Here is a 16,103-nt window from a genome sequence, read left to right as displayed (position 1 = left end):
ATATTCCATGGTAAAACTTTCTCCACAACATTTTTCCTTCCTGTTTTATGGACGTTTGATATAAACCAGCCTGCACTCTGCATTAACAAAGTGAGCTTGATTCGTTGAGGTACAATGAACTCTCATTTCCCACTGAGCCTGTGAGAGAGGTTGATGTGCAAAACTGCCGAAGGTAGGTCCCTTGCACTACCTGGAAATTGCTTCCCTGCACCCTCCATTCTCTGATACATTGGAAAAGGGCCAGGAGAAATACCAGAATCTCAGTCCTGACTGAGTTCTCTACTCTGTGATTCAAATCCATCCCAGCTTTTATGACAGAACAATACAATATGAAATATGATATTGCAAACACAGTGTAGAACAATTAGTTACATTTAATAGGGTTTATTTGCCATCTTTTGGCAAATAAAGCATGTTCAGATATACTTTTCCTTAAAAAACTGCCATTCCTTTTGTATGTATACTTGTCTTTTTTCTACACTAAACAGTTCATGAAATTCCAAACTACTGAACAGAAACCTATGATCATTTTGGACAGTAAACTCTTCTTCCCATTATATGTCTATACAATGCCTAAAACAGACTAGTCCAGATTTTTTAACAGAACCATCCAGGAATTTTTGGTATTTAGAAAAATATTTTTTTATTTATTTCGTTAATTTAAAAACAAAAATGTTGTTTAATTTACCTGATTGCCTAGTAAAAAATAAGGAAGAAAAGTAGCCATAGAATTACATAAAATACCAGTATGGTGAAAGCGCACTACTGAGAACATCACCTACAAGTGAGCTAGAATTACAGATTAACAAACTACCGCGTCCACCTTGGAGTACTCAAAAGTTCAGATGTTTCTCTGCGTTGTATTTAAGCCTCTGGAACCTAAGCAACTACATAGTTCGAAATAGCAGCTGCAATACACAAAATGTCTTAGAGAGGAAGATGCCAAAAAGGACCGAAAAAACGTAGACTTTCCAATAAAAACATTCTTTTTGGTCAACATTATTTGCCAAATTCAACCTAAACACACTAATAATTTTGCTCAAACCACAACTGAATTTTTCGATTAATATATTAATTATCCCTCCAATTTCTCTCAACTTTTCTTGCATGCCCTGTCTCTCTACTTCCCTTTAATAGAGATGGCATGTCTTTCTGCCGTATTGAGAAACATAAGCTCTCTTAAAATGATGCTTCTATGAAAAACCTCACTTGAAGATGCTGTGACACTTGATGGACTTGAAAACTCTGCCCAAGAAACAGGCTGTCACAGCTGCATGATCCCTGAAGATGCTTTAAAGGGCATCCAGTAGGTAACCCATTGCTCTTACCACACAGATGGAATTTTACAGTCAAAGGGAACAATGAATTGTCTACATGAGAAATTGTTGGCCAGTCAAATCGAAGAGAGTAAAGAGACAAAAATTCAAAGGAGAAAACTTGAGCTGACTGCTCTTATCTTTTGTTTCCTGCAGAACTCGGAGGAAGGAATATGTGCACACTGCATTTCCCCAACACAGCCTTTTCCAGGTTTTACTTATTAGCAAGAAGAGCTGATAAGGCATCAATGTCACTCCACCAACCTGCTCACTTCTGCACTCAGAAGATCTAAATCTTAGACAGCAGCCTTGACTAAGGACTGCCTGTGAAAGCTACGGAAGAGGCTTCACTGGTCAGTGTAAGTGCAGGATCCTTTATACACATATTTAAACGGGAAGTTACTTTAGTTTCAGGGAAGCAGAACCTAGCCCAGAAATCTCACAGTGCAATATATTAGATAAATATTATTAATTACAGTTAAAATAAATGCAAAACATATAATGTACCATTTTATGATGAAGAGTATTTCCTAAAATGTCAACAAGCATTGAAAAGAAATGGCCTGGTTGGTTTCTTAAAGCATGTGAGTTAATTTCCAGTTGTTGCTTATTTTAAGAAAGTAAGAAAGAATCTGAAGCATCATATAAATTCAGATTCTGCTTCTTCTATTTTCTTCTCATAAATAAGTGGAAAAGAAAAAAATGTGAAAGAGCTTAGAGCTCAGGTATTTGGTTTGAGGGTCAGTTGAGTATTTCATTTTGTCTGTAGCACTAATTAGAGACTTGATGATTATATAAATATTTTTTCACATTAGTTCTACGGCCAAACTTCTAAATTTAGAATTAGTCTTTTTTTGATGATGCAGTTTCAATAATAAACATTATGACCAAGCCTAGGTGTATATTACAGTATTAAAATGACTCCTTTTTAAGCACTTGGTGGAATCACTGTTACTGCTCTGCTACGGCTTAGCTAGTCTGCCTGTAAAAATGAAGATTTATTTTTATGTGGCTTGAACTAAAACGACCAATTTTTGATGTGTGCTCACCCTTAACTATTAACATTGTGTGCAATGGCAGTTTAAATGTTTTATTTTCAAATAAACAGGCAAATGGACTGTTATTTCTATAAATACTAACAGGATCATGCCAAAGCACTGGGATTTTTCAGCCTGGAAGAAGAGGAAACCACACATTTTCTGTTTATTTTTGTGGGTTTTACTATTTTAAGTAACATCAAGCCCTGGACTGAAGATATTCTGACATTTCTGGTTACTTTGCAGGAAAAAAGTCCCAACAGTTTCTTAGCAAATTAGGTCAACGTATTCTATGTCACTGAGTGATAAAAAAGTATTCTCTGTGACAACAATATATGCAACGTCCTCCTGGATGTCCATCACCAAGTCTCTTGCAACGAAGCTCATAAGAAATACATAGGAAGATGGGAAAATAATTGATGGAGGGCCTGGTCCTACTAACATGTCTCCAAATCTACTCATGTGCACAGTGCCATTAAGTGTGATTCTGCAGGGATCTTTGAGAACTGTCCCCGTCTCCTTAACTGAGAACAGATATTGACAGTGATACCAGATGATCTTTTCTGTTCTCTCTTCCCCTGAACTCAACTTTAACACACTCGCGAAGGACAAAACGCCACAGTTCTTGTGCTGCCTTTGGAACAGAAAAATCTGAGCATCAGTTGTACGGTTCAGACCTGCGCACTAGTAAGTGTTGCTTTGGTTTTCCCTCGTAGCTGGCTACTTCTGTTTTGAAGGGGTTTTTTGAGCAATACCCCTACATCCTTTGCTTGGCTTCACTTCATAATAAACAGCTGATTATCTGCAGGTAATGATGTACTGGTTGAGAATTATAACTCTCTTTTTGAATAGGCACATTCAGACACTATTAGATGACTGAAGATGACAAAGGCATCAGCCCATCCTTTGAAACGGGAGGCATTTTGCAGTCCAGAGTTGTTCCTCTCAATCTCTGGTCAGTTTGAAACAGTTTGACCTCTATATCTTATTTCTTTGCAGCAATAAAACCCTCTAATCAATAGAGAGAAAAATGATTGAGATAGGTAAATACAGAAAAACTAGGGAAGGAGAAAGCTAATGATCTCAATTGTAATCGCTGTGCCAGTACTGCCGTAACTTAAAAGTATTGATTAAATAACTGCATATTTACATCTTGTACTGGAACCACTGAAGGCAAATGATGCATTGCAAAGCAAACAGAAGCTGACCTTTGCACGTTTTCCCATCAGGCTGCAGGGTAAATCCGACTGGGCAACTGCATCGTACCCCCGTCGCGGTATCCTTGCAAGTCCGATCACAGCCTCCGTTATTGACAGCACATGTTTCTGCAGAATGAAAGAGAAAGAGAGAGAGAGAGAGGGAGAAAGGGAGTGTAATAAAATGTTCTGGGGGAGGGGAGAGGCACCGACTCTTTGGGGCAATATTACAACATTATGAAAGCAATCTAAGTTTAAGCAAGCCAACTCAAGCAAGCTCTCAAGGTCATCAGGGCCCGTATACTGGTTTTGACTGGTAAATCATTTCCACAAGTCATAATTTCTTTCTCCCCCCAAACTGGTGGTTTTATTTATTATATTAGACAATAGGATGGGTTATTACATATGAAACAAGTTTAAAAAGAAAAAAAAGTGATTGCCTTTAAAAGCAGAACCAAACATTCAGTCTGTTTTGTATCAGTCAATGTCTAGCCGAGGCTCTTTAAGGTTCATTTTTTTAAATGATGTTGTAGGCATAACGAACTTTAAAAAGCAGTGGAAAGCAAAGCAGAGTGCTAGACTTGGAACTGAGAGTTTAAAATCCTTAGTTAAGAAAGAGTTAATGGAAAATGAACTACATATATCACTTTGACAAGAATCTACATGCCCAATCTGTTCCTACTGAACTACAAGCAAAAGGCATCTGGGTTTTGTCCACTTAAAGCTTTTTGCAAATTGAAAGGAGTTTGGAGTGGGTGGGAGGGCATAATTGAGGTCACTGAACCCATTCCAAGCTGTGTCATTGAAATTTCCCAGTGCTTGTAGTATGTAGAAGGGTGGCTGGACAAACACAGGCAAGAGAAAGCTGCAATACCTCCGAGCTCTTACAACAGTGGGCAATGACTATTAGGAACCACTACATTAAAAAAAAAAATCTTCAACTTCATCACAGAAAAAGCAAAAATCCCTCCCTCATTTCCACTGTTTTCTGTTACTTGTGTGTGCACATGCGCACACTGTACACATATCTATGCACACACACCCACACATACATCCATAAAATAGATAAAAGGCAAGTGAAATGATTAACTTTGCTTTGATCCAAAGAATAGAGTAGATGTAAGGATGCCAATTTAGCACGTGAGTTTGAACTGTGCATTTATCTGAAAAGTATTTACTTCAGAGAGCAAGTCCTTTTAATAGTATCTTTTTCAGTTGCTCTGGCTTTGATTAAATTAAAATACCCTCCTGCCCCCCCAAGACTGCCACTATTCTACGCAGCTCACCTCATTCCGGCTTTCCCTAAAGAGGTTTTGTCATTACTTACTCAGATTTACAGACTCCTGTTGCTGAACATTCACAATCTGTGACACAATTGTACCCTGTAGACAAGGTCTGACAAGAAGCTATAGGATATGCTAATCAGGAATTGCCTTAGAACAGTACATTGATCAAAAATTATTTACACAGAACAGAAAAGGCTTTATCTTTCAACTGACTAGTACTAAAATATTTTTATTGTAAAGTAGCCTCTGCTAATGCCCTCCAGGTGAACTTCGACTGGCCCTTTGGAGGGACTTCACCGCTTCAAAATAAGAGAAAAGCAATGTAACCGTTCCTGTTTCTTTTTCACTGGCACAGACCTGTACATCAGCTGCAGAGCAAGTGCCACTGGCACTCACGAACAAACTGAAAGCAAGGGGTTGAGGCACACACGCACTGACAGCATGGGACAGAACTCTGCCATCTATATACATTCACATTTGCTCTACTAGATAAGATTTTAATTTTTTTATGCCATGTGTGCTATGTAACAACATCACGCAGAAAAAGCAATCAGTATACAAATGGATTTTCATGTAACTGTCAGCACGCACAGCTAACAAATGCATTGACATGTTTTCTGGAACAGCTTTTGAAAATGGAGCTGAGGCTGCAACTCCTTCTTTTCAGGAGGAGTTCTTGCCCAACTTAGGTACGACTTGCAGGACCTGAACCTAACTATTTAAGTAATATAGTTCTGATTTTCATTTATTCCCCTGGGAAGGACTATTTTATAGACTTAGAGGCTAACACTGCTGCTTGAAGAATTCTTCTGTCCATGACAATGCTGGCATTTGTATGTGAATGTGTGTGTGTCCTCATAGGCTGACATATCAAATGATTTTATGCTTCAGAGAAGGGAAGAAGTTTCAGGTCATTTAAAACTTTTTACTTGGGTACAGTTTAACGGTAGGGTGATTTGCCAGGAGTAAGAGTTCGGGTTAAAAAACAGGAAAAAGTGCTGAAGATGTACGTTTGGCATGGCACTGCCAAAAGCAGTAAATCTTCCGTTAGCAAATGAACTTTGGCATATGAAGAGTCCTTTATTGCACTTCATCAACACGAGATGAACATAAGCAGTAATATTTCTGCTTTCTGGATGACATCCAGTGAAAATGAATAGACACAACAATTTTTTTTTCCCATAGCATGGATGACTGGATCTATAGGGTAAGGGTCATTCAGTGAACAAGAATTATTTCTATGTATAAATAGAGGGAATCAAGTCAGCTTTTCTTATTTTCACAGAGATCTAGTAAAACAAACCAAAAAGGATAAATACCCTTCAACTTTTCTGGTGGCTTTGACTTCAATACATGACGAACTCTAAGAGAATGAAGATCCAACTGAGCAAGAGGACATCTGACAGCACCTCTAACATTCTGGATAATCGAAGAGATGTATTGACGAAATTCTTTAAACTCAAGGTCGTGAGAAAACATTGGTAAAAGAAAGCAAACGTGAATAGCAGTATGTGGGAAAGACGTATTGTGACCTACATCAAATGGAATAGCTGAGGCCTATACAGAACATAAACTGAAGCACGTCACCACCTGCGTTTCTATTAGAAACGACTTCAACTCATTCTTCACCTCACCGCTATCAAAACTTCGTATATATTTGAAATGCAAATAAAGTTCTAGGTCTCAAAGAGCAGAAGCAAATTACTTCTTTCCAAGTCTCACGTTGGAGAAGCTATACTTCTATGGTAGGGAAAGAACAGATGTTCAAAACTTGGATCAGATCTTCATGGTGATATTGATCCTACAGACCATTTTCCACTGCTTTTTTCTCTGTGAAAGGCAACCTCAGTATATTTATTACCCTTTTTTTTTGTTTGTTTCAGAGGTTTTGGCACATTTCTGATGTTGTTTTTTTTTTTCTGATGAGGGAGCAGAAAAAGAACCAGAAGACACAAATAAAGCAGTGTCATGTAATTGACATTTAGATTCCTTCTGAATTATGATAAAGCTAATCATTTGAAACTATTAGACTTTAAGGTGAATGTCAAGTGATGTTTGTAGCCCCATGGTGAATGTCAAGTGACGTTTGTATCCCCACTTACATGCTTTTTGAACTCCCACCAGAAAACTCAGACAGAAACAGTGATCTGAAGTGAAGGACATCTATTTACCTAAGACAGTCTGGGACAGCTTACATTGTGTTTTTCCACTGCAAGCTCCTAATTCTGGAACAATCTCTCATGTGTCTGTTCCCTGGATCTATAGACAAAAGTAACCAAAATCATTTTCAAGATGCTATACCTATGGTTTACTTACTCAGGATATTTTTTGTTTTAACAATAGTCCTCTGCACTATGGGATATGTACTGCTTCTGGATATTAAAATATCGTATTAAAAAGCACAAGCTTGAGCTGCCAGTCCTTCAGCACTGGATCAGGAATGCTGACTAAGTTACCGGGTGAAGTTACATGGGTATTCAGTCCTTTAATCTGTCACTTCAGTGTCTGCAAGCGTTTAGCGGGGAAAGATCAGTTCTCCAGGTTCTAATCCTGAAGTTTTTGAACTAAAGCAGAATCTCTACTAAGTAACAATAGTAACATCACTTTCTTAAAAAGGCGACTGACACCAGACAGGATTTATTTGGCTTTGAATACTACTGAATGACTGAAATTCTGAACACGTGTCATGGTTTGGGAACATTTCTGAAAACCTAAATTTCAGCTTCTTTTATGAGCCAGGTAAACATAACCATTCAGAATGTAAGCTTCTATTCAAATCCGTTTTTTGGAAGTGGCCAATTATTTTGTAAAGCCATTGAAAAAATGCTTCAAAGACAGATGTCTTCAAAATCTGCCTCCAATTTTTGTGACTTCATTTTACTTCTGTGATCAAAAGAACATGATGTGATTTTAAGGTTATTGCTCAAAATGAGGCAAATCTTGGAATTCTTCACTTTGGCAGCGTGGGTCAATTGGAACTAAGATTCAAAGCAATGTTTTAGGAGCTGAGACATGGTGCAAAGCAGAACAAACTTCTACAGGTCTATGGGACTAGAAGGGATACGTCTGAAGATCGTACAGTAATACATATCTTGGTGAGGTCACTCCCTATGATCTTTAATAAGTCACTAGGACAGGGTAGGGTTGCTGATGTCTGGACAAGGTAAACATCAAGAAAGGCAAGAGGAGGGATCTGGGAAACTACTAGCCAGCCAGCCTCACATCAGACCCCTGTAAGTTCAAGGAGCAAATAATCTTGGAAGCCATTTGCAAGCACAAGAAAGACAAGAAGATGATTGGAAACGGTCAGCATCAACTTACTGAAGGGAAATCATGCCTGATCAACCTGACTGCCTTCTACAATGACATGACTTACACTGTGGGTAAGGGGAGAGCTGTGGATGTTTCTCACCTTAAGTTTATCAAGTGCTTTGACATGGTCTTCCATAGTATCCTTACAGCCACAGTGATGACAGATAGATTGGAGAAGTGGATAAGACAGGAAGTGGAAAATTGGCTGAACAGCTGGACTCAAAGGATTGAATCAGTGGTACAAAGTCGAACTGGCAGTCTGTCACTAGAGCTGTCCCTCAGCCTCAGCTAGTGATATTAGGGCCAATACTGCCTAATGTCTCTACTAACAACGTGGACTACGGGATGGATGGCACTTTCTGCAAATTCGTGGATGATACCAAACTGAGGGAGTGGTCAATACACTGCAGAGCCGGACTGCTGTTCCGATGGGCCTAAACAGGTTGGAAAAAATGGCCTGAGGGGAACATTATAAGCCCCAATGAAGGCAAACCCAAGTCCTGTGTAGGGGTTGAAATAATCTCACACAACGGAACTGGCTTAGCATTGACTGTCTAGAAAGCAGTTTTGGAGAAAAACCCGGGGTCCCTGGTGGACAAGTTGAATGGAAGCCAGCAGTGTTTCCTTAAGACAAAGAAGAACAACAACATCCTAGCTTGTATTAGTAAGAGTACAAGCAGAAGATCAAGAGACTTGACCCTACTCCTCGATTTGGTGCTTGGAGTGACAACATATGGAGTGCTGTGTCCAGTTCTGGGCACTCCAGTGCAAGAACGACATGGACATACTACAGTAAATTCAGTGGAGGTCTACCAAGATCATGCTTAGGGGGCTGGAGCACATGATGAGGCTGAGAAGCTGAGAGCTGTCAACCTTATCCAAAGAATGCTCAGAGGAGATCTTATTTCTGTCTACAGTTAACTAATGGGGACAGTATAAAGAAGACGGAACAAGACTTTCCTTGGAGGTGTACAGCGGAAGGGCAAGAGGCAACACATAGAAGTTAGAATATGGGAAATTCTAGCTTGACACAAAGTAAAAATTTTTCACCATGAGAGTGGTTAAACACAGGAACAGGTTTCCAGGGAAGTTGTGAAATCTGCGTCCTTGGAGATACTCAAAACTCAACTGGACACGGCCCTGAGCAACCTGGTATAGTTGCCCTTTCTTTGAGCAGGAAGTTGACTTAGATGACCTCTAGAGGTCACTTCCAATTTACATGAGTGTGATTCAATGAAACTGATTCACATATCCTACAGAGACTAAAGAAACTGAGTTTCACTTTTACTTTATTTCTGATAGACAGTACTGGAGGGGAAGAGGGAGAAGGTAAGTATCATGAACACAGCCAGCAGCACGTCAAATTCAAGGGCACTGTTCACATCTAGTCAGTATTGTATTCAAGCTCAAGATCTTTTTGGAATCTGATACATTCATATTGCTGATACGTATCACTGATACATCTCTGATACATCTAGTATCACCAACAATACTAAACTAGGAGGAGCTGTGGACTCCCTTGAGAGTAGAGAGGCCTTAAAGAAAGATCTGGACAGACAAAGAGCTGGGAAATCACAAACCACATGAAATTTAACAAAAGTTAAGTGTCAGATTCTGCACCTGGGACAGGGTAATCCTGGTTATACATAAAAATTGGGGAACAAGAGGCTGGAGAGCAGCTCTGCAGAAAGAGATCAGGGCGTTTGGGTTGATGGCAAGTTGAATACAAATCAACACTGTGTCCCGGCAGCCAAAAGGGCGAACCGTGTCCTGGGGTGCATCAAGCACAGAATAGAGAGCTGGTAGAGGGAGATGACTGTCCCACTGTACACTGCACTGCTGCAGCCCCACCTTGAGTACTGTGCACAGTTTTGGTTGCCTTAATAGAAGCTGGACATCAAACTATTAGACTATGTCCAGAGGAGGGCGACCAAGATGGTGAAAGGGCTCGAGGACAAGAATTACAAGAAGTGGCTGAGGTCACTTAGCTTGTTCAGCCTGGAGAAGAAAAGGTTGAGGGGTCACCTCATCGCAGTCTACAACTTCCTCAAGGTGGGCAGTGGAGGGGGGTTGCTGGTCTCTCTCTGGTGACTTTTTCTGGTGAAAAGCATGAGCGGGACAGCCAACAGCACCTTCTTCTACGGAAAAAGTTGTTCTTGGAAGAAATGAGGTGAAAAAAATTCTGTATAGCTAATGATTGCCATCTCCTCTGAATCAGAGAAGAAGGTTAGACTGACCTCCTGTCTTACGGCCTCGTGCAGAGGAAAAGATTTTTTGTAGCAGCAGGTAGGCAACAAAAGATTAGGTTTGGTCGCATCTGTAGGTTTATGACATTGAACTCCAAAGATAGTGAAATCCATACACTGCAAAAAGGGCAGTGTGTGCCTTCGTTTCGCACTGATTAACACAAATTAGTAATTAGTACCTGGTTTGAAGGTAATTGTTGTTGGAAACATGGAGAGGCAGGTTTGTGCTGGTTCTCAAACCAAGCCAAGGCCATTGAGGTGTTTAATTCTGTCCAAAGACACAAATCTGGGCAATGTCTCACTTTAAGGCAAAGGAAGAAGAGGAGATAGCAGTCACCCAAAACAAGGAATGTTTTCTAAGTTTGCCAAATTTCTGTAACCATTTAGGTTGACATGGTAAGAGGCAAGTACAGCTGAAATGAAGACATGAAAGGGGAAAAATGCATGTTTTCCCTACCTAGCTCCTAAGTTTGGCCAAACGATAACACTGACCATAGGGCAAGTTAAAGCCAACTAGCAATTCAACTGCCTTTCATCTGGAATCCATTTGCAGAAGCCTAAAGCTCACTGGGGTCAGCAGAAATAGGGTGGTTGGGCTTTTCTCCCAAAATCTGTACCGCATTAGAGAAGCTTATTTTGACCCAACTTTTATGCCAGCCAAAAAGCAATTCATAATAGAGCAGTCTGGAGCTGTGAATCTAGAGTAGCTACCAGGTCCTATCTAGTAGGTCATAGAGCAAGCAAAGTTATGAGCAATAATACCCACAGTGCAACCGTATCTACTTCTGCACTTGGTCGGAGTTTTGCACAAGATCTGAACACAGTATCTTCTGCTCAGAATAACCGCCTTAAATTCAGGGCTCAGACACACAAGCAAGTCAATCTTGATGTGACTGAATGCTAAATGTAGCAAGCAGAACGGCAGATTTAGAGCACACGCTGTTTTAGCCAGTCCAACTGTGAGGTATATGGATTACCTTAAACCATTTTTTCCCAATGAGTGCATGTGAAGTAATGCTGCCTGGCAACTGGAGTGGCAAAAAGGGTTAATCTACTAGCAATCTCTGTTCCTCAGTAGATGTGCTGTAACTAAAGCTGCTGTAAACTGCTCCTGTGTCTGAACCAAGAGATAACATCTTTATCTATCCTAAACACAGGGGTTGATTTGTCTGTATTTAATTTACAGTGAAGCACAAAGTGACTCTCCAGGATATGTGTGCAAGACAGGAAAACTTCGATATTTCAAGAAGTGAGGAGAGATTAAGGACATCTATGAAAGGTGCACTGACTCCCAACAGATTTTACAGTACATCTCAACAGAAATGAAATTGCAGAACCAGCCCTAGACAGAGCAGATAGGATATTGGCAAGTCCTATCTTGAATTTAAATTTGATTTATTTTTTTTAAGTAAGATTTCAAAGCAAAATGCCAGGAATTGGGTGATTCTTTTACGAAGGAGAAAAGTACATACTCATGATTGTTCTCATTTCGAGAAGGCCTAATCTTAAACCATTAACTGTCCTCATCTGTAATGATTCTTTGTATCACTAGCATTTTGGAGCCCTCACAAGGACCCATACCAGGACTCTGTTCTGCCAGTTACTATTAAGTTACAGTTACAAAACAGTGATGACACTGAAGTATTAGAGCAGTTCTATGGGAGGGCCAAATCCTGCTCAACTGAGTGGTACTGGCTCCCTTACCTTCAAGAATGTTGAACTCATTCAATTTCATACAAGAAAGCATCTGGAATCCAATTAGCCCGCAACTTGTATCTCATTTCCTCCCACCCGAACGCGCTCTCTGCTCCGGCTGGCTCAGAGGCAGCCTGTGCTGCCATCTCGGCTGTTTCCTGCAGGTCGGTGTCACAGCACAGCCTCCACCAGACACCGCTCTGTCTGAATCCCAGCTACACGGGGTGTTTGCATAGCACACTCTTCCTCTTACCGTTTATGTTACACAGGAGACTCTTACAGACATTATTTTACCACTCGTGCCACCAGTGCTGCATGCAGGTGAACTGCATAACCATGCCTAATGACAAAGACTATCTAACTGATTAAAAAACACTCAAAATCCCACTCAAATTCTGACCACAAACAGACAAATTCTGAAAGCCTGAGACTTGGATGAGATTAAAACTTCACTCAGGAAAGGCTTTTTTTTTTTTCTTTCTTTTCTTTAAATATTCCGTTGATTATACAGATGAGCTTGCCTTTAAGTAAGAGGGAATATGCAGTGGGAGTAAGAAAGCAACGAGAAAGAGAACACATGATAAGACTGCTGCTGCCACCCATAAAAAGCGATTTACTGCGAGTGGCAGGACATGTGCTATCTGGCACAAGATCAGGGCGCAAGGAGAGACCCAAAGGACAACAAGCATGAGGAGACACTAAACCACAACTAAAATAGCTGAATTTTCAGTTAAGTGAGAACGCTGTTATTCTCATGTAAATTATGCTCTGTGATGCTGAAAGGATAGAGAAAGAGCATTCAGAAGAGTATAATGAAAGAAACAAATAGCTGTGAACAGATGAAGGAGAAACTGAAAGAGCTTCATATTCAGGGGATGAAAAAGGTGAGCCAGAAAGGGTAACTCGCAGGATGTGCAATTCTTCACCCCGTTCTGCTTGTCTCCTCATTTCCTTGCAGTTTCATGATTGGTAGAATTTTATTTGCATGAAAATAGGACGAGAATTCTGCACTGCCACATATGGAATGTGTGAAGAAATGTCTAGGTGAATCTCACACTGAATCATGAATCCTGCAGCTCTCATTTCAGAAAAGTTCGATTCCTCTTCAGGAAACACTACATATTTAGGGAGCATCACTTGATAGATTGGATCGGGTGTTTTATAAGCACCGGATGAGCCCAGTCCAATCCCTTAAAAATAGCACTATTAGTTGTGACTGTGGTGCTTTTTCTAAATAGAGAAGCTGCATTTAAGAAAAACTGAAATACTCTGAACACTACTAAGGAGCATTATCGCCTGACCTTGGACAAATCCTTTTCTTTAAAATGGAAAAGCATAACAATGGAAGGTATTGGTAGGAATTCTGGATAGGGTCAGAGTCTTTATCATCAGCAAAGAAATGAAGAAAAGGGATTTTTACAGGAAACAGCACACCGTTCACAAACTCAATGAGTAAAAGTGACGATAACTCAAGATGAAAGGATCTGCCCTTGGGAGAGAGAGAATGCATGAATGACTGCAGGGATTCTTTCCCCCCGTTTTCCATGATTTCATATAGCAAAGTAGAACTGACAGACAGAGTTAAAGTGAGGTCTTGGTTTCACAGCTAGTAACAGACTTAGGGATCCTCCTGGCAATACGCTTGTTAATACTATGTTTTAAATGCTTTATTGATTAAAGCACAAAAAGATTGTGATGCATGCAGAGCAGCACACTTGGCTTTCTGGTAGTGAGCATTTATATGTCACATAAAAGCCATTCAGAGAAATAAAGATATATTTTCAGTAATCTGAAAGAGTTCTAGGAGGCAGTGCAACAAAGCTAAGAACTGAAGTACATACTGAAAAGGTGCTCTTGGCTTAAATTGACCCTTGGTAGGCTCTAACTACGATAGCAGTTAATTGCTTCAGAAGAACACTTGAAAACAAACACTAGCTTGTCAACGTCCCTGCTCTTTGAGACTAAAAACCAGGAGTAGGATCACCTGGAAACTCTCATTCCGTTTTGAAAGAGAATCAAAAATGAAGACTGCAGAATCAATTTTTCATTCACATTGGAATAAAACAACCTAAGACTTCTGGAAATTTTCTAATGGAAAACCAGAGCTAGTAACGCTCTTATTCCAATGGTGTGGCAGTTAGGGGATTACATCCCATGTTAGAAACACAGGTTCCATTTTCTATTCTTTTATGTGTATTGAAACTGAAGAATCCCAAGCCCTCATCAGGCTGTTGGCAATCAATACTGGCGCTGAGGGTGAAGCACGTTCATGAGGCAATAATGAGTTAGTCTGACTTTACAGCCCAACGTTTCCCTTGAACATGGGTGGCAAATCACCATGAAAGGGTCTTCAATGTAATTTCCTCACATGTCAAATGAACATTCTAACCAGACCACTGTGTATATGCTTTCTCCCTATTTCTGAAGATCATTCCAGGCAAAAGCCCTGTGAAAATCAGTCTTCCCACAAAACTTACTTTCAAGAAAAAAGAAAGGCTTTTGCCAGAAAACTCTCATCAAACTGAAGGATTTTTTAGGTAAAGAATTCATGGCTTTAGTAACTGCTACAGTTCTACAGCTCCTTCCTGAGCTGCAAAGGAGCTATATATGGCTCCACCACAGAGTCCTGAAATCCAGAAAATGGTAGATTTCCATATGAACTACACTACCACTGTGTGTTTTATACAGTAACTGAAGACAGAGGTTTGCCTTTGGAGAAGTTATTCACAGTGAACCACCAGAGGCAAGAGCTTTGGATAACTAAAAGAATGACCAAGGAAGGTTTCCATATTGACATGATGTCATTTTACACATGGCAGGAGAAAATCACTTTAATCATGAGACTGTGGTAATTCTAGTTAACTTTGAGGGTTCTGTTTTCCTGTAATCAAGAAAGAGCTGTATGTCTCTGCTGAAAAGAAAGCAGTGATTCAAAGAGATCAAGCCCTGAAATTTCTAACAAACAAAACACCAAACTGGAGGCAAGAGCTTGAGTCAGGCAGGCACAATGGACTAGAAAATCCACAAGAACAGTTACTCTGTCATTCCACAAAGCACAAGCCATAACACCCCTTGCTGTTCTACCAAGATTATGGTCTTCAGCAGAAAAGACTGTAACCCTCAAATCTGTAATGTGTCATAGGGAGCGGCAGAAGTAAAAAGAAGACAGTATACTAGAGAAATTGGAAGGTTTTCATCTGTTATTCACATGCATGCTTATACAAGGCATAGATCCTTGCAAGTTAAGACCTAAGTTTTTTTAGTCTTAAGACCACACAGTCCCACACCATCAGTTCTTCTCAGCTTTGGAATCCCAAGAATTTCCAGGTGGACTAAGAGAAAGAAGAGGACAACGGTGGCTGACCATATCAATGTGCATATGGGCAATGCATCTCAACTAAGTGACCTTGCTGTCTCCTACCACAATTATCAAAACGAAGTTTACACACTGGGTGTGTGCCCTCTGTGGTCCCTATTTCACGCAAGCAACCCGAAGGAGGACCTTGATTCATCAGAAACAGGGAATGCAGAGGACTGCTCTGCTAAGAGCTGCATAATGCCCGGAAGCCTCTGTGAGGGGCAACTGCAGAAGCAAAGACGGTGCTTCAGACGGCCTTTCTGCCTTGAACTCGTGGGAAGTGTGTCCAGCTCATATCTGATGGTTCTACCTCTGCTCATTAGCAGTCAGGCCTGAAACAACCTGTTACCTGCAGCAACAATCTGGGGTAGAAATAGCTATAACTCGGTACCTTCCCGAGTCAATCAGGGGAGGTGTTGTCCTAAAGGACCTGCTCCCAGACAAATAAAAGTCAAAGTGTGCTTGATGTCCAGGGTGAATAGGGTAGCCTAAAGCTTACATAATTGTGGTTTAGTAAAAAATACCACATGGCTGATTATTAAGCTCAGGTGACTCAAGATATATAAAGTTGGGTACCACTTTATGTTTAAATGGGTAAATCCTACGTAAGAAGGACCAGCCCTAAAGTTGTAAACGTCTCAGACTATTTGATGTAAC

The 16,103-nt window shown here is 40.3% G+C and overlaps 1 protein-coding gene across 5 annotated transcripts in view; it reads right to left on the bottom strand.

Annotated features, from left to right (window-relative positions):
- The window catches only part of SCUBE1 (signal peptide, CUB domain and EGF like domain containing 1), a 218,334-nt gene that overhangs the window by 73,564 nt on the left and 128,667 nt on the right, over positions 1-16,103 (bottom strand). For all 5 annotated transcript variants that reach the window (XM_075443399.1, XM_075443432.1, XM_075443410.1 and 2 more), the window contains one exon: positions 3,562-3,678. In XM_075443399.1, the coding sequence (XP_075299514.1) occupies positions 3,562-3,678 (117 nt within the window). The remainder of the gene's footprint in view (positions 1-3,561; positions 3,679-16,103) is intronic.

The sequence above is a fragment of the Opisthocomus hoazin genome, chromosome 1, assembly GCF_030867145.1.
Source record: "Opisthocomus hoazin isolate bOpiHoa1 chromosome 1, bOpiHoa1.hap1, whole genome shotgun sequence".
Lineage (NCBI taxonomy): Eukaryota > Metazoa > Chordata > Aves > Opisthocomiformes > Opisthocomidae > Opisthocomus > Opisthocomus hoazin.
This window is presented reverse-complemented; position numbering and strand designations above follow the sequence as displayed.